Genomic DNA, 25,077 nt, shown 5'->3' with positions numbered 1-25,077 from the left:
ATTTTTTTCCTTTGCCATTTCTCACCCACCCTGCACTTCCCTTTTAATGAATTCTCTTCTGTTACTGTAGACTCCGCAGTGACACCAGCCTGATTTGTAATGTAAATAGGCAGCCCAGTGTAAAAGCGACCTGCAAGAGCACCGCAGGGCTCTAATTATAATTTTCATTAAACTCCTTCTGTTTACGAATATCCAAGCAATCTGGCACTGCAGCAGGAGCAAGAGGAAATTAAAGCAACACTACTGCTTAGTGACAGTGTTGGGAAAGGGGGGGACCCAGCTGTTGAGCAGAAGCTGAAACAGGGTGCTGCTCTTTCCCATGGACAAAATTTTGAGGAGTTATTTCACCTTGGACATCCATCCCTTCCCTAGCTTTACCCCAGTTGCAGAGCTGGCATGTGTTTTTTCTTCCTGGCCTGCATAAGTGTTTTACGCGTGATCCATTCGTGACCTAATTAAGGGGATCAGCTACTAGAGAGCTCCTGTTAAAATGTGCAGGAACGAGGCAGTGGGGAGAGCAGCCGCTGACTCAGCCTGGAGGGGGAAGGGGACGGGGAGATGAGAAGCACATGGAGCTTCTCACCATCAAGCAAAGGGGAGAGTGGAGAATTTTAAGTAGCATAGCCAAGGACCTAGGGAGTTTCTACAAAAGACCAGCGATGCAGAGACCTTTTATGCACATGGGCTGGAAAGCAACCTGCTGATTTCAGGAGTGCTGTTATACACAGACCTGTGTGGAAAGCAGGGCTTTGCTGGACATGCTATGTGTTCACTAAGAAACTCCTATCCTTTTGTTCTCCTGGGTGAGAAAAACAGGTTCAGGTGTTCTCAGAGAGGCATTTTCCTAACTCACAGGTCACAGTTGAGCCTTCATGAGGAGAAATTCCTAGAGATGCCAGCCATGAATTAGATTTGCAGGGGACATGGAATGTGAACTGTTTTGCCCATAAAGCTAAAGGTAGGGGAAGTTCTTGGTGACACTGACACAATGAGTCTGTCTTGGACTGTGTGTGTGAACAGGACGGAGGAAGAACTGAGCTCGGCTTTCTGAGCCTGAAGCAGGAGTTTCTTCCTTCTTTGGGAAATTGTCACTGGAATATTTAAGGCCATGAATTCAACCTTGGGTAACCAGAAACGAAATAAAGCTGCAGTTTGCAATAAGTGTCTATAAAATAGCAAGAATAACAATAATTTTGTCTAAATCTGGGAGAAGTCCAACTGATACCACATGGCCTTCATACACCCTTTGAGTTTCTGTCCAACCCCTGAATGATTTCTAAGTCTTTCTAGTGCTCTTGAGAGCTCCCAGGCACTTGTGAGCTGTTGCCAAACAGCTGCTTCACATCCATGAGACTCCAGAGAGCTGCAGCGCTAGAAGACAGGCTGAGCAGTCCTGGCCCGAACAGTGACAAGTCGTATCAATGTGTTTGCTGTTTCCCTTGAACATCAGGGCTCCAAGACCAGGTTATTAGCTGGCTTTTTTAAGTAAGCAAACAATGCTTAAGATAGGTCCAGAGGGTATAAGGTCCCTCTAGCCAGTCATCTATTCCAGCATTGCATTGCACCAGTGATATTGAATGGAAAATTTATGATGTCTGGACAAGCCCATTGCTAATTTTGGTGTTTCATTTTTTCCCAACATCCCCCACATGTGAACAAACACAAATTTTTGGTAGCCTTTTCTGGCTGAGTAAGGGAAGAGATCACAGAATATAATGCCCTGTTGGTGGGAAATAAATCTCTCTATTAGAAAATTAAATTCCTGCTCATCTCTAACACTGCTCTGCCTCATAGACTTTATAGTGTTTAGATGGCCTCATAAACAGTAGCACATCTCCCCTGGGAAATGGCTGGTGAGTTAATGGCACATCTTTAATATACTTGGCTCAACAGTGAAATTCATGCTACTGATGGGAGAAGGTCCCCTCTGTAGTGCTAGGGTTATCCAGCAAGCCAGGACACTGTCTGTGGGGAGCAGCAAAAAGAAATTTGCCCAGGGTCATCAGTATGAGATAGCCCAACTAGGTGGACAAAGATGGGAGCATAAGTTGTCCAACAGGTGAGGAAAAGCCAGGACTGACAGAAATGTGGAGCCAGAATCTGAGATAAGGCTGTGCCTAACAACTTTCACTGTGTATCTGGCTAACAAATCTTTCAGGCACTCGTTGAAGAAGAAAACATTATTTTGTATCTGTTGTAAGTACAGTCATGTTCCCTTCATTCCAGTGCCTCCTCTCTGTAGCAAGGCTTTAGCTGGAGAGCCAAAGCTGAGCTATGAAACTGAGCGAGGAGAAAAAGCTGGGCTGCAGGGTGAGAGGGGATTATGGGCACAACAGATTGAATAATTATGTTTAGGAAACTTGAGTCTGAGTGTTGATGTAGGTTACAAATAGAACAAGTTTGTCATTCTTGTCAGAGTGCTTTTTTGTCTGGATCACAAAGGCACCTACTTATTAATTTAGTGTGATTGCTAATCTCAGCAATCAGCAATCATAGCAGCATGCAGTAAAGAAAATGCTATCAGGAGACACAAGCAGGACTGGAGGGAACAGAGTAGCTCAGGTATCTGATCCTACTGCACAGACATCCATCTGCAACCACTCAAGTCCAGCATAGCCTTGAGGGCTAGATGTAGTCCAAGAAGACCAAACAGGCCAGAGGCCATGTGGGATGTACAGAGCACAAGCCTTTCCAGGCATGTGGCTGATCCCAGATTGGGAGAAGTTTAGGCAACATAGGCCTTTCTCTAGATATACCTGTCATTCTTAGGCAATAGGGCAATCATTTTACTCAAACATTCTTCCTAGGAAGCTGTATTCTGAGCGCCTTCAGATAGACAGACCATACTGGGTGACCTCTTTCCTCCTCTGCAACCTAATGTGCAAAAACCAGCTAATTCAGCTATACTGCTGCCCACTCCATTTAGAGGACTGCAGAGCAGGAGAGAGGCTGCAATGCTTGTGATGCAGCTAGGCATGTTCTGTGCTGTGGGGCACCATGAACCATGGAGGCTTGCTAGAAAAAGTACTACCAGCTACTGCCTTATATCACAAGACACAAATAAACAGGCTTCTGCACAACTTTGGTGCCAGTCTTATCCCTTATGTTTACCAAGGAGCATGCCTTTCTTGGAATACTAAGCAGCATTCAGGCATGTGGGACTGAATAATTACGTATCTTCATAGCTAGGATGTTTCTGAAAGGCATTGGCAGCAGAAAGTATAGGGATGAAGGTCAAAGCACCAGCACTCCTGAGAACGTAGTTGTCAGGTAGCACAGTGACCCTGGAGGGGAAAGTCCAGAGCATAGGAGTGCCCAGCCAGAAGGACAGGAAACACAGTGAGAAATGGACACCAAGTTGTTTAACAGCTCATTTCTCTGGGCTTCAGCAGAGAAATTGTGCTGAGCTGTGCTGAGTGGTTAAGTCTGTCCAGCCACTCTGCTGGACCTTAACTGGGGTTAGGTTACTGGGGAAGAAGACATGTCTGATCTTCAGCTGTCACTTTTATCACACTGTGCAGTCTAGAGGTTATGTTTGTTGGAACATAAAACCCTAGGACCAGTCCTCAGGACCAGCTCCTCAGCACAGAACAGTGACTGTGCAGCAGAGTGGGGGCTCACAGCTAGGGACAGTAACTTCTGCAGCTACTCTGTGGGAGGATTTCATAGGCATTTGTCCTGCAAGCTGGCAGAGCAACAGAAGGTTGCTTCTGAAACATAAATGATTTAAAGTCATAAGATCTACTTTTGGAGACATCTCTAATGTCTGTGTGAATAAAGGTGGTTTAAACAGCTCCTGAGGAAGAAATGGACCATACCGAGCAGAGAGCAGGGTTTATTATATCCAGTGGCTGTAATGACCAAACATGTCTTAGAGACAAAGTGACAAACAGAGACCTCCTGTTCAATTAGTCTCTTGACCTCTGTGGTTCAGTGAGGGATGCTGGGACAGGAGCTGTGGATCACAAGGCCCCAAGGAAGGTTTCCTTGACAACATTTACTGAAGAAAAATGAGATTTCATGAATGCAGTGTGCATTAGTGCAAGAGGAGTTTGGGAAGAGACAAGGAACTGGCCTAGCAGAACTAGCACCTCAGTTAAGGAGCTGTGAAGTTGCGGCTCAGTGAATAACTGCTCTTTTTCAGATAAATTAATTAAACAACTATTATGACCGTTGATATTTATTTAGAAATAGAGTGATAGAAGTAGACTTGTTGTACCACAAAAATCTTCACCTTGCTTTTCAGGCCCTGGCACACAGAAGGTAGTTTCCTACTCACTGCTAGTATTTTCACCATACTGGGGCTTGGGTTTATGATTCTTTTGTCTAGCGTTGCTTCACTATTTACAAAAGCAAGGGAATTGTATAGAAGACTATAGTATAATGATAGTAAGGTAGCAGATCAGATAGGTGTCTAGTATTGCCAAGTATTTACCTGTATTTGCTATTTGAAATAACAAAAAATGAAGATTCTTGCATTCAAAACCCGAATAGATGTATTTTTAAATAATGCAAGATTTTTGTACTTTCATCCTGCTTTTTCTGCTAGTTGGAATCACATTTTTGTCCGTATTTCGTGTCTTGAAGGGATAGAAATGCTGTGACTTTGCCCTGAACTCAAGTCATCAACTATTGCTTGGCCAAAATACCTCAGGAAATCAATGCAATTTTTCCCCCAAGAAAAGACCAGTGACCTTTTTCAGTGATAGTCTTGGCCTCTCTGATGGTGTTTGCACAGTAGACAGACAAAGAGCATCTTCTTAAAAAGCAAAGCCATTTGGCAGGAAATCAAAAGCTGAATCAACGAGTAGGGAATCAGCCTTGAAAGCAAATCACAGGCGTGCAGTGGTGAGCGAGAGGTGCTGGCTGAGGCTCTTTCTCAGTTCAGGCGAAAGGGAAAGTAAATATGGGAGTTTAAGTCACAAATTTGGTCTGTATTTAAGCTGCAGATACACACACATATCTTCAGGGATCCAAGGCAGCTGTGTACATCCACTGAGCAAGGGCAGCACAGGGGTTTGAGCTGTATGTGCAGCTGTCTGTCCTTTTTGTGTTAAGAGACAAAGAGATGGAGAAGAGTTTTAAAGTTGATTTTTTTATAATCCAAATGGAAATTTTTCTAAGTTTCTGGATGAAACAATTCTGTTTATTTTTTGCAGGGAATATATCTCTCAGGGAAAATTCTAATATGTCAAAACCTGAAGCCATCAGTTATAGCTCCTCAGGCTCACTTCCTCAAAAGTCTAAACCTTTTGTGGAAGAAGTGATATTCTGATGAGCTCAAATCACAAAGATAGGGCAAAAACAAAGATAAACCTAAAATGAACTCCCAAGGCTAAATAGCACTGGATTTTGGGAATGTTTATCTCCAGTAAGAACAAACTGTCAAGCTGACTGCAGGGTGAGCTAGAAGACCTTGACATAAGTAAAACCTGAACCCGCAGTGTTCATGTGTGTTGCCTTTTAAAATTCACTGTAAAACCTCACAAAACAGCTGGAGCCGTTAGCACTTTGGAAAACTGAAACTGAGATGATTCAGTGAATTTATTGAAGAAATCTTTTTATTATTAAGCCACTGCGTAATAACATTTCTTGTCCCTTTCTCAAGTGCTATTTGACCTGTAACGATAGGATCAGCCTTTCTCATTTCCTCCATTTACTGCACACTAGTAACTTCCCTCCTAACATTTAATATAAAAAAAAACTCCTCTAATTAAAGTTAAGGTTGGAAAATATAAGGGCAGCTTTCCTGCAGTAACCGACACAGATGGATATATGCATGTGTTTGTCCAGAACATCCTGTCTGCCTCTCTGTACCCATCTTCGGGCTTTTTGTCCATCTTCATACATTAGTACAGTCATGTCAAATCTTGCAGGGGATACTTGTTATTTTTTGTCCCAACTGATTTCAGAAATGCAGTGAAAGACACCGATCCAAAACAAATAAGATTAAAGGCTTTAAAAGCTTAATAAATTAAGAAGAGCAAATCTAGCTGATAAAATGGCCTTGATAGTACAGTATAAAGGACATGGAGTTAAAGGATTACAGGTAACTCCAGCTTGTTCAACAGCTTTCCTTCTTCCTTAGTAGTATGGAGGCACAAAGGGAACAGGATGGACTATTCAGCTTACCAACATGACAGGAGAAACAGAAGACAAAGATGAGGCTGCTGGGTTGGAGAAGATTTGGGGGATGAGAATTTAAATAAATCCCCCCCCCCAACCCATATGGAATCAACTCAGACCGTTCTGCTGGCATCAGCGTCCAACAGTGACACGGTCCTGCCAGAGCCATCACAAACATAATTTGAACAGTTTGAACCTGCCATGAAGAAGCAGTTCCACATTTTGAGATGTTTTCTAAGGTCATTATCCTGTTCTGCAGTAGGCTCCACCAAGCAAACTTCCCCTCCAGCTCAGCTGCAGCTTCCCTCCCTGGTAGAGTTTTAATAGCGTGAAGACCTTGAGCATGTCCTGTCTTGCCAGCTCACAAAGCCTTTCTTTGCTCCCGCTGTGTGAGCTATACGGCAGGACTTTCTGTAAACTGCACAACTGCATCTCTGCCTTTCTTGTATTTCCTGGCCATATAAATGAAGGATAGCCCGACAGAGAGCTTTGGCTTGTTTTGTTTGCCTGACTAACAATTGCTTCACTGGATTGTTTGCTGTTCCCAGTTTCATTCACATCAGCAGAAATGTGGTTTGTTTCAGGAGAGGAAAGTCTGCTGCAACTATTCTGATTTTAGTACTGTAACAAATCATTTAACTTAAGGAGTGAAAGGTAGAAATGTTCTATTGTCTAGAGAAGCAAAAAGAGCAAAAGGAATCCTACTTTTAATAAGAATAGTCATAAAGAAGAAAAATTTCTCCTCCCTGATGGAAAGGTCCTGTCAGCTTTGAATAGGTTGAAACCAGCATCACAATCTGTGAAATTTCTCTTTACAACCAATACCCCTAGAATATAATAGGATTTCTCAATAGAACCATGTGAATCATCATAAAGGGCATTACAGCAAGAATATTGTTTTACTGTAACTCGACGGCAGCAGCAGAGAAGGATGGCATTTCTCCTGCTCAACTAGGCAATCTCGTAAGCTCAAGTTCAAAGTGATTCAAGAGAGCTTCAGTACGAGGGTGCAGGTATATTGCTACAAATAGGCAGGGACAAATTCGGTCCATGCCCTTTCTGGATCAGATTTAAGGAGCCAGATCTGGAGAGTAGGACTACATCTCTGCTTTGTTACCAATCCTAAATCAAGACTGCATTAGCACAAATATCAGCCCTGTTTACCCACAAATCTCAGCAGCTTTTAGTGGGTGTGCTATACACACCCAACAGTAGCGTGATGAGTGAAACGGTTGTTTATCCATTCATTTTTAGTGAATGTTTTTGTATTTATCCTGGATTCTTGGGGGCAGTAGGGACAAGCCCAGGGTACCTTCGGGCTGCGTTTCTGACAGCTGGATCGCAGCACAGACTCATTGCTTGGATGTCACTAAGACAGTGTTAAGAGTTTCATCAGTTACATTTGAGCTTGTCATCAATACACATCTTACAGAAAATTGCTTTCATTTTTACAAATGAAGAAACAGCTTGTCTGAGCTCTCACATCACACCAAAGGGAATCGACCCAGGCTCCTTCTTCTCTTAGCTGAACCCAGAGGCAGGCACAGCAGGTGGCTCTGCACCAGCTGAGTCACACTGGTAGCTCCCAGGGACACAAAAACATTTAAAAATGCAGGGAAAGTGGAAAAGGCACGTAAATCAGGATGGAAACAACCTGGAGACAAAGCAACAGGATGAAAGGATAAAGACAACTGGTGGGTTCTGCAAGAGGTCTTTTCACACCCACGTTGCAGGGACTCACAAGGATCATCTCCAGGGCTATTGGGTACCTCCCACTTCACAAACCAATGTTTCACCTCATGCAAACATGCCAGTAAACATCATCACTAGAAGGAGATATTGAAGACACAACTTCTCCCTTTCAGATGACCCTAACAGCAAATGTTCACTTGTGAGAAGGAAACACTTTTCCAGACGTGGATGCCTAGATTCTTGAGAGCAAACATTCATGGCAAGAAGGCATGGATAGGAAGGACCTGTATTTATCCCTCTTTTCGGGGTCTGAAGGCAAGAGGCGAAGCTAAGCAGTTCATCCCCTCGGCGGTGGTAGGGTGTTATCTCTTTAGAACACACACCCATTGCGTCCCCTCGGCTAATTGATGTACCGAGGTGCCGTCCCTGTTCGGCACACGCTCCTGTGTTAATGTAACTCACAAAGCCAATTAAATGCCTGATGGGATGAAGTGGTCACAGTCAAGCGACCTACTGCCAGCCAGTCAGGATTCAAGATTTCCAAATATCGTTAAGGTATGTGCACTAATCCCCTTCCGAAAGATTAGGCGTTTAACCTATTATTGCCATTTCTGATGAGATACAGAAAATCTCTGGCGCTCGGTGGGAGACCAAGCTGAACGGCGACCTGAGCGCTGCCCACCCTGCTCTGGCCGCACGCGGCCGAATAGCACATTTCACAGCATCTTCCAGGCCGTTTGAATTGAGCAGAACGGGGCAGCGTGCGGCGCTTCAAAGACTCATTCCTTTGCAGAAGAGACGGTGTTTGAGGTTGCCTCCGTCTGGCTCCCTCCTTTCTCGGCGCCCCTTTTCCAGTGACGAGAGATGCCAGCGAGGGAGAGCCGCTTACCGCCGCGCTGACTGGTCTCCTCTAGCCGGGGAGGCTGTGTATTTCTTCAAAATACAGATTTTGCTGAATCTCGAAGATAGTCCTGAGAATCGCAATGCTTTCTTACCCCAAGAGAGGTGTGAAGGTGATTTCCCCACTAATTTGGGGAAAAGGAGGAGTAATAGTCATTTGACATAGGTGGCCTCCCTCACTGTACAGCCTCACGCTGGCACCTGTGACCACTCATGTCCTTAAGTGTTTTAAGCCAGTATGGAAACCCCAGTGCTTGGCACCCAGCTGCTGTTTAAAAGCCAAGCTAGAAAAAGATGTCACATTTCACAGCTGATTACACATAGTAGACCAGGATCATCTATGGTTAATATCTAATTAGTGGTTAAATTAATATTGACTAGCAGTGGTAAACTGTAATGATTTTTTATGATGAAAATAAATATGAAATGTGATAATGAAATCCCAGTATATTACTTGGATAATTAAACGCACTTTGAAATCTTATCCTGATAGGAAAATCTGCTGCTGTGCTTTAGCATCAGGAACATCCCCGGGTGGGGTGGAGGGCAGGGGGGAGCATGAACCATGTTAGCAAGGAGAAGATCTCTCTGTGTTAGGCTGGGCATTCAGGGAAAATCTGCAGGTGCCATTCTGCCCCCTCCACTCTCTGTTTCACCTATAAACATGACATTTCAAGGCTGTAAGGATGTAAGGGCTGGCAGGAGATTGCATGTTTATTTTTTTTCTAACAGCTACATGCATAACACAGTTCAGAACCAGATGACCAGTTGCTTGTTTGATGCCCAGCTGATAGTTACAAATCAAATTTCATATTTATGCAGATATGATTTGAAAATCAGGCCCAGCACTTCAACAGTAATGGAGATTTATTTCTAGAATATACTTTTAGCCTTGAACCAAGTTATTAATGTGAAAGAGGAACACAGTCTGTCCTCCTGGAAAACCAATATGTTTGCAGAATTTCTTTGCTGAGTGGCAGCATTTTCTGCTGGGAGAAAGCAAAGAAAAGAGTTTTCCCCTCCCTCCCACCCTGAGGGATGAGTGCTTGAGAGTAAGAAACACGATTAGTGTCGGGAACGATGGAGTGGTGCTTAGGGCTCTGACAAACAACCTCTTGAAAGTCCTGCTGCAGCCATTTGAGATGTTCCTGCACTCCATTGCTCAGCTCTGCCCTCTACCAGGGCTACCTTCCCCTTGCAAAGCGCACAGGATGGAGGCTGTGTCCATGCTTAGGCACTCCAGCACATGTTAGCTTAGCCATGGGAGGAGGTGGGATAGTGCAAAGTGGAAGAGGGGATGTGCAGGCACATGTCCCGTCCTGCTGACCCTGCGTATTGGCAGTAAATTGCATTGAGAAGGGAGTAACATCTTCAACTGCTGCAGTGATTTGTTCAGCAAGCATGTTGAAACCTCGAGCATGAATGTCACGAGTCCAGAAGCTGTAACTCATCTTCTCCTTCTCCCTTCCAGCTTGCGGCATTAGAGAGGCAAGTGTTCGACTTCCTGGGATACCAGTGGGCTCCTATTCTAGCCAACTTCCTCCACATCATCATTGTTATCCTTGGCCTGTTTGGCACTATTCAATATAGACCTCGCTACATAGTAGTGGTAAGTAACATCTGTTTTATGAATCAGAGCCACTGACATCCGTTCACAACCTCAGCTCTGATGGAATATGGCAAGTGATAAGGACCCTGAGCAAAGCCCTTTGGAAATCAGGCACAAGCATTGCAAACAGTTTTAGCAGGAGGTGCCTGGCAGTGCTGAGGAACACATTGTTCAGTTTACTGCATTTTTGCTGTACTTACTGCAAACTCAGAAGACTTCAGATTTTTGATACTGGTACCCCAGTAAACCTAGATGCTGCACAACAGAGAGGGAGAACTAGATCCTGGACAAATATGTATCAAAGGTTCCTCCACCTGCTCTGACACAGTGTCTCTAACCAGGTAAGGGACTTCCTGCATACAGAGAAGTGCTCTCACAGCTGAGTAGCAGCCTGGTCATACGGTTTGCCTGCACATACATTACTTGTCCTTACAGCACCTGTGCTCTTTACAGCAGAAGGTCTCCCTATTTTGATGTAAGACTCTCTAGGCTATTATTGGGAAGTCATACATTGCATGTCTGGTGGCAGCATTCCTAAATGGAAGATTCCTTCCAGACTCAGCCAACGCCATAAATAGTTTTCTATTCCCCTAACTTTTCTTCTTGCCTGTCCTCCAGATCAGACACTATCATCCCATCAGACTGAGCATGCTTCCCTTCAGAGTCCTTCTCTCTGCTCTGATTAACAAAACAGCTGTTTCCATTGCCACCTCCCTCTCCAACCTACACACAGAGGGAACGGGCCCCCAAAGAAGAAACCTCTGTATAGCTTTATTGAACCAGGTTCTGTGTTTTACCTCAGTTGCTGGATGCCAGCTGTCTTAGTGGCTCTAAATTCACTGTGCTGAGGATGCCACTTAGGAACCTGGCTGCAGTGCTGCAGGTAACAGGGACGATACACTGCCTTGCCAAGCCCCTCAGCTCCTGAATTCAGGAAGCAGATTAGAATATTCTGCTTAGAAAAGGAACACGGGGATGTTGAAGCCCAGGCTGTAAAGAAAAGTGCCAGGGGAAATAAGAGAAGAAAATCCCACATACAGAGGAAGAGAGAGTGACTGCAATGCTGACTCAGGGCATTTAACTGTACCCAGCTGGATCACATATATGTGAGCTAATTGCAGTGACTTGCTAATGTTTATTGCTTCTCTCTCCTATTCCCTTTCTAGTATGCCATCTGGACTGCAATTTGGGTCACCTGGAACATCTTCATCATCTGCTTTTACTTAGAAGTGGGAGGACTCTCAAAGGTGAGTAGGGGCTTTATGGGTGATTTTACATCCTTTGTATTAAAGGGAATTGAGCTTAGCTGTGAGCTAAGAGAGCAATTGGAAGGCTGCCCTGTGCTTAAGGTGAGAGGTAGGGGCCTGTCTAGGAGCACGTCCTGCCTCCTTGCCTATGGGGGTGGGGGGGCTGACTTTGTTAGGGATGGAGTAGTAGTGCTTATTGTATGGTATAAGTTTGGGGGGGGGGGGCAAGTACTGATTTCTGGGTCATTCACCAGTCAGTGCAGCTAATGACTGTAATAAGCCCTGGCTCTTGTGGGAGATAAACTGTGTTTGCTTTTAAGTGTGAGAGCTAGTCTGAGGACAAAACTATCCTGAGGGGAGGTGGGGTTTGAAGGTTAATTCTCAGCTGTGATTCAGTGGTGGCTGAGGAAAACCTACTTGGCTTGTAGCCTATGGTTGATGCCCTTGTGATAACACCTTCAGAAGGTGTGTGACTTAGAGGGGAAGACCCTTGGGGTAGTAGCTACAGGGTCTCTCTATCAACTTCTCACAGAGAAGAGCTGTGGCCAGGTAGTACCTTCCTGTGATTCCCTCACTGACTCTCTCTTTTTTTCTCCCTCCCAGTCTTGCTAGAGACCTAGCACAGTTCGGTAGCAGGGGTAGGTATCTGGTTGTTGCTGCCTCAAACAAAGTGTTTCTTATCATATCTTTTGAAAGAGTGACCTCTTTCTGAGTTGGACAAAAAAAAAAAAAATACAAACTAGAGAGAGCTCTTGAAGGCTGAGCATCTCTTCTGAGGCAGCATTGGAAGGAGATGCAAGCTTTCCCGAGTTAATTCTTCTATAATAACAGTGGTAGTTATCTTGGCCCTTCTCCAGGGATGTTGTGAGTTAGTATCTGTGAAGCTTTTTGAAGGTGAGATAAGCTAAGTATTGCTGCCTGCTTAATGAGGATGAGAATAACAGAATAGCAATGGGAGGCTGGCCCTAAATTAAGCCTGGACTGTAAGCAATGAATTACTAAATGTTGCGGTAGTTTAGCAGAGTTGAAGTGATTGTGGGATGCAGGTTCACTTCAGAACACTCTACATCTGACCTAAATTCCCAGGTCATACGTCTAGGTTGCAGTTGTAATTGGAATGGCACTAAGTTTATTTATTTATCTTATATCAGGTTTACTGCTAGTTGTGAATGACAGTGTAAATCCTTTGCAGATAAGAAAACTTAACTTCCTAATTCCTTAATTAATCTCCATTTCCCCTCATAAGTATCTACAGAAACTTTGAGAGAGTTCTTGCCTAAAACAGGGGTGATTATTGGTCTATAAGTTCAGCCTGAGGTGATTTGGCACTGGCTGTAACTGACTAAAAAGGAGGAGGAAAAAAAACCCTCTTCCCTCTGTTCCTTCTGAGTGGAAAATATTGGCTTGATAAACTGTTCTGGGAGCTTCCCTGACAGCCAGTGTTTGTTTCCAAATAGCTTATTTCTTGTGTTTACAAATACCAACCTGCCCTTCATCACGTGGGGTTGCTGTTCTGCAACTCAGAACACAGCAAAACTCCACTTGCTGCACTACAGAGGAGCTTCATCTCATAACCTTGTTCTGCGTTGTGGCTCATTTTAGCGAAGCCAGCACACAGAACCTCTATTTAGCCTACGAGATGACTCCTGTGATTGGGGACTCTCTTGATAACACTGGGTTGCAGTGTATGTTATTGTCTCAGTGGACCTGCCTCTAGAGATGCAGTGAAAAATTCATGCTACTAGTTTGGTGGCAACTGGAAAAAATAATAACCATAGTGGTTTTGTTATAGAATAAAATCGTTCTGCAACCTTGCTTCTATTCTTTGAATTTTTCTTACAAGACAGCCTTTCAATATAAAAATAACTTGTAGTGCTGCTTTCTTTCCCCGCTTCCCCTCTTCAGAAGAAATTCTTCTTGTCCCTGTGACCTTGCTGTCCAGGAGTGCCCCATCTCCTGGAAAAGCAAAAGCTCATTTGCATAAGAGAACAAAAGACACGCTTGGAACTGGAGTGAAGGTTTCCATAAGACTGCACGGCATTTTGCAGGGAGGCTGGACTCGAGAGCAGGATTGGTCTCTTCCTGCATGTCTAGAAACCTGATCCAAATGCAGCTGACATCTGCAGAGAGTCTTACTGATCTTAGTAGTTTGGGGTCTGACCCCAGGATGACACCTGTGCTTCTTCACAGCCCAACAGACTGTGGGTGGTGGTGAGGACAGTGTAGTATCAAGGTGGAGTGACAGCAGCAGTGCTGCAGAGGAGCAGGGACTTCTGTGTTCACTCAGGGGCCTTGGGAGGAAGCTGTCCCTTAGCTATTAATAGAAAGTCAAAGCATGTAATTATCTTTCCAGTAAGCAGGTAGGTTGCAAATAGAAGAAAGAGCTTTGGAGGAACAGGGCTGACACAGGCTAGTCAGATAAATGCTAACTTGGAAGTGTTTAAGACCGGGTTGTGTTTTCATGCAAGTCCCTTCATGGGTGTATAGTTCTGCAGAAGGTCTTCGGTCACAGGCCTCCTCCTGTGATTCCCAGCAAGGCTGCTGGAGAGAGCTGGGGAAGAGGGTGAGCAGCATTTCTGACTGCATTACTTCTGCCCACCATGTTCCTGACAAGGGCAACCTGCTGGGGACATCTGTCAGCAGCTAGCTAATTTATAATGACAAAATGCAGAAAGGGCAATGAGCTAGGAAGAATGGAGTTTGTTAACTTGGCGGCTGGTAATGACAGTCCAGTGCAGCTGAGATGGGCAGTAACTCAGGTGGGATGAGAGAGGGGAGGAAGAACCCAAGTGTTTCTGCTGTAACAAGTTTAGGAAATGCCTGGAGGTTTTTTTTTTTATTATTTATTTTAAGGGCAATTGTCACGTGCCTGTATTGCAAATAATTTTTTGTGCTCTGGTGTCTAGATCTGATCTGATGATGGAGATGGAAGGCAGGGAAGTGCCGCGCAGTATAGATTAGAGGCAAGCAGAGATGCTTGTTCTTGTGCCCACCTTGCTCTGGGTGTCTGATGTTCTAACAAACAGAAACCAGAAATTCCATGCTGGTAAGGCCCACAAAGGGAGGGGAAATGATCTCTCCTATGTCAGCCTGTAAGCAGCTCAGCAAAGGTTTTGAGAGACAGTCTCCCAGTTATAAACCATGTCATCAGCAGAAAATGGGCTGGCAGGTGTGTTTGTTGAATTGTACCTTATGGGGCTGGTTATTAGCCTTCTTTCACCAAGCAGTTGCTCCTCCACTGCCTCTTCCTCTTTTGCGCTGTCTGCCCCTCACCTCTCACCCTCTCCTCCTGCTTTCTACAACACTTCCTGAAGTGCTCTTTTATCCATCCAGTTTTCTCTGACAGCACTCACTCTTACTTGGCTGTGGAAACCCTGAGGATAGCTGTTCTGGCCAGCAGTGCTCTAGGTAGTTATAACTTGTGGTTAGAAGGTAGTTGCAACTATCCTGAGGTTTGGTTTTGTTTTGTTTTTTAAGGGGAAAATGCTCTTTACTTCTATGTTCATCCATTCTCTACTTTATGAAAAAGCTGAACTGACAACTGTGAGCTAATTGAGCTAATTTCTTTTTTTTCTATCCTGTCTTTTTAAATCTTTTTTTCATAGTAAAAATAAGAGATGATGAAATATGGCACAGCAGAACTCCATTAGATGGGCAGGAGATAAATGGATCGTCAGAGAAATGCCTGAGAAAGCACTTCCTTTATTGCTAGAAAGGCCTCCCTAAGCACGTTAGGCTGTGCCAGCTTTCCTGTAAGTGCTTTGCTAGCAAGCAGGCAAGAGACTGAGCAATCTGGATTTCAAAGGTTGCTTCTCTGCACCATCCATGAGATGGTGATGAGCCTCTGAGCGGGTTTTGGCAATGGCGCCTTGCTGTGTCTCCTCCCTCGCAGTTCTGAGCCTGCTTTCAGGCATCGGGGTGAAATACTGCCTCTCGGAAAGTGCTGTACCACTGCGCTATCACTGTGACTGCTGGGGCTCACAGATAGCTAGGCGAGCTGTTGAGAGCTAAATGGCCAGAGAGACAGAGAGGAAAGAACATGCAAAGACTAGAGGAGGAGAAACATCAGTCTGGAAAGCCAGCTATCTCCTAGGTATCTGGGCTGTGCTTGAAATAACAGGTTAAGCTTCTCCCTGTCTATGCCGGTGTGAAACACACACACCATCCTGCAATCCTCCCAGCAGGAACTGTAAGTCTGAGTTAATTATTAAAATCCTGCTGCTAAGACATAGGAGCATCTGTCTGTCCAGCTGCCATGCTCATGGACCCTTCATCATATAGTTGAGAAGCACTCAGAGAGGTTTCAGGAATTGCTGTTGGATGTTTTGATCCACTCCTTTCCCTCTGCAATTACTCATCTTGGAATAGTGATTTTTTTTCCCCCTCCTTCCCATTTTATATTTTCTCATGCCTACTTAGTGCTTTGGTGTGCATCCAGAGCTGTCGTGGTCTAAATCTCCACTTGAAATGAAGGCAGCTCTTATTAGTTGTATGGGGATTTGTTTGTATTCCAGAGGAGAATCTGGATGGCATATTTGGGATGACTACCTGAATGAATACTGAGTGGAGGATGGATAAAAGCACAGTTAATTACAGCTATCCTTCAATCCACCTGCATTTAGAAAATGGAGGTCTGGGATTTGGCCTTTAAATGCTGTGGCATCATCAACATCCCTGCTGAGCAGCAACAAAAGTGTTTCTCCTGTTATCTTGGGGTGATACAGCTATTTGGCACATGTGGCTAAAAGATGAAGAGTATATTCCCCTTTTTGATAATAAACATTTCCAACTTGAAAGATGTAAAATGATTCTGCCTTCAAGCTCTGGGGGCTCCCATACAGGGCTCGATTCGTTTCCAGAGCCATTATAGCGCTGGCTTGCCTGATAATTAAGGAAATACTGGGGGAGGAAGTTCACAAGGCTGTTAACAAGAAATAAAACTGCTTCTGACAGCCTTTTAGAAAAGCTTTTTGAAGAGTATTTTAGAAAGGGAAGCTTTCCAAACGCAGCTGGTTCTGTGGGTGTCAGAGCTGGGTGCAAGTTTCCCTGCTGGAAGCAGTGGGGTGAGACTGGGAGCGGAAAAGAAACTCCTTAAAATGTATGCGCTCTGGTTTTAGTGCTCTTGTCTTTCTTTCCACACAGTGATGGCAAATGGATAGCAACCAGGTGCTACCACAGTTTAGAGTGAAATGTGATTTTTGGCTGGCCTTCAGCATGCTCCTGAGAAGGAGCTTGTATCACTGTTTGCTCATATTTCCTACGGGCTGAAGGTTAAAGAGGAAGCGATAGCCCTGCGCATAGCAGCCTGTCAAGAAACGAGGGGAGCGTGGTTTTGAACAGCTCGGTCTCCCTCCCTGCTGCAGGGCTTGCTTGCACCTGGGACTGACTAGTCCCTTCCAGGCTGCCCCCTACTTGGGGGATTTCAGTGTGTTCAAGCTTCAAATCCTCTACAAAGAGGTTTTGGTAAACAGCTGTTTCCTAAAATTTCTTGCTTTTTTTTTTTTTTTTTGAGGGAGAGGAGGATTCTTCCTGGTTCTTGCTTCTTGGTTCTTCCCTGTTTCTGCTTCATAGTTTTGTTTTGCTTCAGCCATCTCCTAGCAAATGAAGCTGGCAAGCTGCAAAGGCATCCAGGGATCATCTTCCTGGTCTCTGAACAACTGGAGGTCGATCAAATGTTTTCCTTAAACGCTCTTTTATTACATCCCATCCATGCTGGTATCCTCCAAGGAGAGCCAGCCAGGGATGCAAGCAAAGGAACAGCATTGCATCACGCGTTGAGACCCCTTCATTCGCATTGCCCTCTTGCCCTGCAGCGCTCCAGAAAGACGTCTTAGAAAGGTGTCTCTGCGCCCTGAACCCAAGGGCATCCGTGACCCCTGTGTGCAATCAATATTCGTGCTACATCAGTGAGCTGTGAGACGGATGGCTCGTGTGTACCAGCCGTCGTGGTGCCTTTAGAATTCAAATGTTCTCAGCTTTTCCAGGCTGTTCTTAACTGGAATATAATACTTTTTTGCATAGAGCTGGAGCATGATTTTTGGCAAAAAGCAGTGAGTGCTCTTTAAGACATACTGTTCTCCCACCTGCTTACCCCTAGCCCAGTACCCAGCACCATTCTTCTGCTTTTTTTAGGTTTAATTTACAATGAATTTCAGCTTCTGCACTGAAATTAAGCCAGAGCCAGTGCTGTAAGAACTGACAAGAGGGAGATTCGGGAAGGAAAGCAGCCTGTTTCTTATTTTGACAAATGCACAAAGATGTGTCCATATGGGGGTACCAAGGAGTGGGGAAGGATACCAAAGGGGCTCTCTGCCTCTGTGAAGCAGAAGGTTTGAGCAAGCACCATCTGCTAGAAGAGGGAAGCCCTGGGGACGGGGAACAGAACCACGATGGAATAGCTTTGTTTCTGTGCTAATTGGGGGAAGCCCCAGGCGCAGAAACAGGAATTGAGCCTTCTTTTTTGAGAGAGAGAAGTGATTCTTCGGCAACTGAGGCATACAGTAGCTTTTAAGAGGGAGAAGAGCAGAGCTGTTGGAGGGCTGGCTGTTTCTGGGAGGAAGAGCTCTTGCTGTGGAAGATCCACATGTCACAGAACAGGCGAAGTTGGGAGAGAAAGCAAGCATCTCAGAGAAGATGCAATTTGGTGGAGATGTGGGAAATCTGTGAGCCACAGAAGAGCAATGCTCAGCAGAGGGAGCATGCCAAAGACTTTTTTTTTTTTTTTTTTTTTTGGCCAAAGTCATGACAGACTGCAAAAGAAAACTGTTTCTTGAAGTTTTTCCTTGACAGCCCAGTGTCTTGCACTGTGTGCCTTACCCTGTAGCCTTCAAAATGCAGACAGCTCCCTTCAAGCTCCCAACTGTTAATAGTTTTTTTCCTATTGCGATTGAGGCTGCTTTTGCAACGCTGCTACACTTCATCCCCATGCCCTCCTGCATCTACTGTAAAACACATCCATCCCATCTGTTGTGGTGATTATGTCAGGAGCCTGGCAGCTGTCTTCTTACTTAACTGTCCACATTTCTTAGCGTGTGCTTCCTGAGCATATTTTAATAACAGCTCCACAAACTTACCGAGTATTTGCTGTGGATTGGAGGCTACTTGCACAACGTGCAAAGCAGAGTGGCTGGGTTTTGCTCATGGTTTATCTGTCTATCGTTCAAGCTTGCCCCTGGAGACAAACGTGGACATGCAAAGGTGTATCTGCAGGTCTGCTGTCTAGGCTTCCTGTACTGGTAGTGGAGACAAGTCATGTCTTCAGTGGGTAAGTCAGAGCAGGAGCCTACTCTGAATTGATTCTAGATGGAGCTAAGGCAGAGGAGCTTCCCACATGAGGATTTTCATGTTAGAAAGCAGGAATACTCCTGGTTCTAAATGCTGCTACTCTGGGAGCTGTTCCCTAGGGACTGAGTAGGACCCTGGCTTGAGTGGTGCTAAGTAGCATACAGATAGGTGATAAAAGTCTTAATAGTGGCTAGGTTAGGTGTGTATATCCTTTAACCTGTAAAGACATATAGATCCTATGCCTGATCCATTTTATAATCTGCCCTACAAAACAAAACCTCAAACCCCCTATCCCTCTTTGAGTCTGTAGTCAAAAAGGGTTGTTGATTCTACATCAAAGTGAATGGAGAGACTTGCTGGGACATCCAGCATTTAACACTTGTTGGTGAAGTGATGCAGCTGAGCTCTTTCCTGCCCTGTTCTGCCTGTGCTAAGTTTGTCTTTCACCATATGCAGGGAGGACTTTGCAATGTCCTGAAAGCTCAAAATCCCAAAGCACATGCCAGCTTTCCAGTGCGTAAAATGTTGTTATTTTCAACGTGCGCCTAGTTGTAGAATTGCTGGGGATGTGTCTGCGAGGAGCAGCAATCATCACAGTGAGGTAGCTCAGCTGGATAGTTGGGCAGGAGGCTGACGGTGGTCAATGGTCAGTATAAGACCCAGAAACCCTGTATGTTAGAGTATGGAAGGAGATTAGAGTGTTAGGAATGGCAGAGGAACTTGTTAGACATGTTGAAAGCTAGGGACAGAGGAAGAACTGTTGGTTTTTGAAGTTCACTTTGAGTTTATGAAGTTCATATTTTTCAGTTCTGCTCTGTGTAGATTCCTGTTTTGGGAAGGGCATACATATAGACATGTGATTCTGGGATGGGATGCTTAGTGCTGCCTTGTCTACCCTTTTCTGCTAGATTTGCAAGGTTAATCTCCCCAAGCCAAGTCTTGAGGTTTCTTTTCTAGGTGCAGGAACCGATAGCAAAGTGTTCTTGGACCTGGATCCTAGAAACTGTTCTTTCTGCTTTAGGAGCTGCTCAGACCTGCTTCCGAGACTTGTTATGTGAATGTGAAATGGCTTTGAGTGTTGCAGGGCTGCCTCAGAGGTGGTTCTCATCACAGAAGCCTGTCTGAGAGATGTTTTTAGTAAGGGTTATAAAGCCAAAGTGTTTTGATCTGTGCTAGCATTTCTCGAGGGTGGGGATTTCAAAAACTTCAGATTTTTCCACTGGTTTTAATAAGAACTCAATTTAAAAAGTGCATCAGATACTCTTCTACAGTAAATGAAAATTTCCTTGCAACTCTTCTCTCTTCAGGACAGTGAACTCTTGACGTTTAATATTTCCCGGCACCAGTCGTGGTGGAGTGAAAATGGCCCTGGCTGTGTAAGGAAGGAGGCTTCGATGTCTGGCCTCAAGGGCTTGGACAGCCATTCCTACATCTCTGTGATAGGCTGCGCCCTGGAGTATCGCTACATCGAGGTCATGCACAGCTCCTTCCAGATCCTGATCGCGGTGAGTGTATCAGTGACAGCAGCATGGGGCAGCAGTTGTCAAGTAGATACTCTGTTTTTCCAAGCACTGAAACTAGCCCATATTTTCTGCCCCACTTAGTCTCGTCTGATTTTGAAGGCCTTTGTAAATGGCATTGAAAGCTAGTGGTTTTCATCCTCCTGTTCACTTACCAACAATATTGCTAATAAGAATTGGAAATTAATACCAGCAACCTAACGCTTAATGTGTCATCTGCAATCTTACAATGAGAACTCATTGCCTATCCATGTCAGGGCCAGAAAAGTCATATTTTGACAAGGACAGAGACCCTTCTTCTGCAGGATTTCTTCTGTTCCTCGGGACTTGGTGGTAGGTGAGGGAGCACATATTTGTTTGTGTCTGTGAAGAAATAAAAAGGAGAAAATCCTTATCTGCAGAAAGTGAAATAAACCTTATGGAAGCAGAAAGGAGCACATTTTATTTCTGCTGACACCTAAGATATACACTAAATGTTTCCATCAACTGTTTCCTCACTGGAGTCTTCTTCAAGCTTTTTAAACACTGCAGTAATTCAATGTCCTTAGTGTTCACTGTTAATAAATTGTTTCTCATTTGTCTGTGAAATTAACTGAAACAATGTCTGTTGTTTCCCTTGCTTTGCTGGTGCTCTTGTGTTTTGTAGCTGCATTAGAGTCAGCAGCCCGCATCTTTCTAATCTGCTTTGGTTTGTTACTTTGTGGTTGATGGCTTTTGAACATAGATTGACATATACTGGTGGAACAGTCACATTTCAACGTTTCAAGTCTGCCTGAAAAAACTTACTTTGATTTAAATGTTAAAGGGAAACAAATACAGAGAAATTCCAAGTTTCTGGAATCCCAGGAACCTTCTCTGCACATCTTTGGTATGATTCTCTGCTATCTTGATCTTGCATTTCCTCTTGGCTGAGATGACCTGTATGACCCAGAGAACTGCAGGGAGGGGGAGAAGACTCAAGCTCCTTTCTTGCTAAGTCACAAACAGGCAGACAGAGAAGGCCCTGTTTTCCGAGCTGTTAATATTTAGTGGGTTCTCCTTCAGGGAAAATAATCTAAGTTAAAGTATCAGAGAGTTGTTTCACTGCATGTGTATGAGAAATGAAAACTTAGGTATCCAAAAGCGTAGAGCCTGGTTTCTTTTATAAAGGACTGTTAACTGAAATAGGATAGATGTTGCTGGGCTGGTGCTGTTCCTCCAGTTTAGTGAAACAGTTGGCAGATACTGAAGGCAGATCATCCCAGACTGTTGACATGTGGAGCTGTTGCTGTTAGCATCCTTCCCAAATGCCTGAGACAGCCCCAGGCCACAGGTTCAGCCAACAAATGGTAGGATCTTGCCTTGCACTTTTTTTTTTTTTTTTTTTTTTTTTTTTTTTTTTTTTTTTTCCCCCTAAACAGAGACCTTTGTTTTATGGCATCTTACTAACTTAGCACCCAGTCCGAAGCTGAGTGGTCATGCTGATTCAGAGGAGGCAAAGTGCCTAGTCTTTCTCTGTGAGCATTTTCTCCTTTGCTACCTTAAGACAAATAAGAATATTCTTTGTGCATGTGCAGAACACTGTAAGGTGCCAGCTGGAGAGAAAGACACGGGAACTGTAAGGTAATACAGTATTTAGGTAAATATTTTCTCTCTCCTTCTTCCTGAGACTTAAATTGCAGTAGGTTTTTGCATCCTAAGCCCTGGCAATGAGGCTAGACTACCTGGATATGAGAAGCCCGTGTGGGCTGAGCTGTGCAAAGTTAAACAACTTGCCTGTCCTGTAGCAAAGGTGGGATATTGAAGCCCCAGGCCTGTAGCTCCTGCCAGCTCTGAAATGCTTATGTATTTTTTTTTCATGTAGAGGGACAAATAGAGTTTTTTCCGTCTCTGTTCTGCTGAAGTAAGACTGACAGAAAGACGTATTCTCACTTAAACCTTGCCTGAAAACAGTCAGCCAGTCCTCATCCTTTTTAACGTCTGAAGGTCAGTGATGGGGTGGGTTTTTTGTGTTGTGAGGGTTTCTTTTTTTCCCCTCCTATTCTCATCATCTCATTTTAAGGCAGATTTCATTACAGGCTGCTGTCCTTCCCAGACCCACTGGCAGGTACTCCGTGCTGCAGACAGGCAGGGAGTCCAGATCAATAATACAAAAAACATGACTAGCAACTGAAGACTTGGGGGATAGAGTCTTCAGTAGGGACGTGACCTAGTTCCCTCCTTGTCTGCTAGGCATTTGAGACCAGAATAGCCAGTACTCGATTTGGAAGGAGAGGGGAGGGGCTAAATTGTCCTTTTCTAACCAATTGGCTTTGGTTAATGTGTTAGAATTTGGAAGAGCATTATTCCAGATACAGTGACGTGAAGTCCTTGTTCTTACCCGGTTGAGGACTTTTCATTTTGTTTTCTGGAAATATCAATTCCCTGCAGCTCCTGAGGAGCTGTAGTGCACTGTGGTGGGTAGCTGGGGTAAGGCTGAGTTCATCTCACTGAATTTGATCTTCCACGCCAAAGGAAGGGGAAGGAAAATCTTGGCCCATGTGGTGAGCACAGTGTTGGCTGTCACCTGGGATCCTGCTGGCTGTATAATTCTGCTCCTGTGTATGTATTTGAAGAAGATGCATAAGGTCTCCATCTTCTTTGGCTGAGAGCTTTTCTGTATTCCTTGAAGGGAAGAGCAACCTCTTTATTCTAGAGTGGGATCAAACCCACTCCATACTGGTCACCATGCATGATACAAGTAGCCATAGGAGGTGGATTAAAATCCATCAGACATCTCAAACATCCTCTTGTTGAGATTTGAACCCACATCTCTTGAATGTGAAAAGGTTACAAATGAGACGGAACTGATGGTAGATTCTGTGACAGAAATGCAGACATAAATCCTGCTCAGTGTCTTAGCACTGAAGACACTGGAGGAAAAGGTTTTCTAGAATGAAACCTCCTAAACAAAGTCTGCACTAGTATAGAAATGTCACTGTAAAACTAATCCTACCAACCCAATTAGGAAATTCAACAGAAACCAGTTTGTCAAGAAAAGAAAAAATCTTCTTTGTTCTTATATCAGCAAGGATCTATCTTACATCCCCTGAACTTGCCAGTCAGCAGGGAGCAGAGTGTTTTCTGGTTTCGAAATACCTGGCATAGTTTTGGTCTGTCCATATGGTAGTTCTGGGAGTGAGGAAGGATGGGCTTTTCCTGAGGCTCCATTGAATGGGATGGAAATGGGAAATGTCTTCCCAGCTGAGAGAACTCACTGCCTGCCTGTCTGCTGTTTCCACTCAAACTGACAGGTTGGAAGGTTCCCAGAAAGGCAGCAGTGCAAGCTTTGACAGCAGATGTTATGTGCGAGGCAAGGCACAAGAGATGCTTTGCTGTTGGCAGAAGCTAGATTTTTCAGTGGTCCTAATTGCATTCAAAGAGCAAAGTGGATCAAGGAATCAAAGGGTTTTGATTGCCTCTATTTGGCTATCTGATCACAGTAGCTTTTTTTTCAAGCCAGTTCATACTTCTCATAGTTTAGGAGTTGGGTAGAAATCCCCTTACTCCCCCTCTCACACTGATGAGAGCATACACACTTCGTTACCTTTGATTAGAAGTGAAACCTAGAATACATCTGCCCTAAAGAAAGGGATTCTGCACCTTTTCTCTCTGGTGAAAAAAACAATGAGTTTCTCTTTCTTTGAGAGAGAGAGTTGAAGAGCCCAAAACATCCACTAGGATAGATGTAGACTAAAGCTAAGATTCTGCACAAGCAACACGGGACACCTCCTAAAATCTGCCTTCCCAGCCTTCCTCTACTTAACACACTTACAGCCAGCTGGTCCCTTTCTTTAGATCTTCCTGTAATTCAGTCTTTCCAGCTTGAGCACTTTGGTTCAATGCTGCTCTTTAACAGTATGCTGAAAAGCATTTTCCAAAGTCAACTTCAGATGACTGAGAGGCAGAAAGATGCTCTGACTTCCATTTTGCTTGTTTCTGGACAGATTTGTCCCCACGTGTCTCCCCTGCTCTGCGTGTTTGCCTGCAGAACACTTGGCACATCCCAGTTCCATCCTCCCTTTTGCTCTGCAGTGTGTGCTTTTCCCAGGCTGTCTGACAGGCTGACTGAACACACCTGCCTGTAACATGTGTTCCTAATAAAAAGCTTAATCAGATACTTGTGCAGCCTGGAGGAAGCTGGTACTGAACATGCAGAACAAGCGAGGAAACAGCAGCAGAGGCTAAAGCCTGAGAATATTCTTTGAGGAATTGGAGCAATAGCTTAGTGTCACTTTACATCACTGACTTTTTTTTTTTCCTCTTCTCCCACCTCCCCTACATAGTTGCAAAAATCTAAGAATTATTGATATTTCACTGGAATAATATGGCTTTAACCCCTTTCTTATTGAAATCAGGAATGAAGATGGCACTCAGAGCAAAAGTGTAATTACTTCCACATTTTTGACATCTGTCAAGATTTCTGCTTGCAGTTAATCACTCCTACCTTTGGTGAGGTTCTTGGGCTTGATACAGCTTCACCTGAAGGGAATTGTTGGTGTCTCTTGGAGTCCGCTCAGCTCACATTCTAGCAGGCCCTTCCAGTGAAAGGGATGGGACAAAAGAAGCAGCATTTCTCCTCTGTAACTGTATTTCATTCATAATTCATGAAGGAGGGAAGACACAGTAGATCCCAGGAGTTCATTTCATCCCTGAGGTGATAGGTTTAATTATAGCTTAG

The 25,077-nt window shown here is 44.4% G+C and overlaps 1 protein-coding gene across 2 annotated transcripts in view; it reads left to right on the top strand.

The window, feature by feature from the left end:
• The window catches only part of NKAIN4 (sodium/potassium transporting ATPase interacting 4), a 53,970-nt gene that overhangs the window by 16,565 nt on the left and 12,328 nt on the right, over positions 1 to 25,077 (top strand). For both annotated transcript variants that reach the window (XM_062588952.1, XM_062588953.1), the window contains exons 2-4: positions 10,190 to 10,327; positions 11,494 to 11,574; positions 20,166 to 20,363. In XM_062588952.1, coding sequence (XP_062444936.1) covers positions 10,190 to 10,327; positions 11,494 to 11,574; positions 20,166 to 20,363 — 417 coding nt within the window. The remainder of the gene's footprint in view (positions 1 to 10,189; positions 10,328 to 11,493; positions 11,575 to 20,165; positions 20,364 to 25,077) is intronic.

This window comes from Rhea pennata, chromosome 16 (assembly GCF_028389875.1).
Source record: "Rhea pennata isolate bPtePen1 chromosome 16, bPtePen1.pri, whole genome shotgun sequence".
NCBI classification, from domain to species: domain Eukaryota; kingdom Metazoa; phylum Chordata; class Aves; order Rheiformes; family Rheidae; genus Rhea; species Rhea pennata.
Note: the sequence above shows the minus strand (reverse complement) of the source record. Positions and strands in the feature narration are given on the sequence as shown.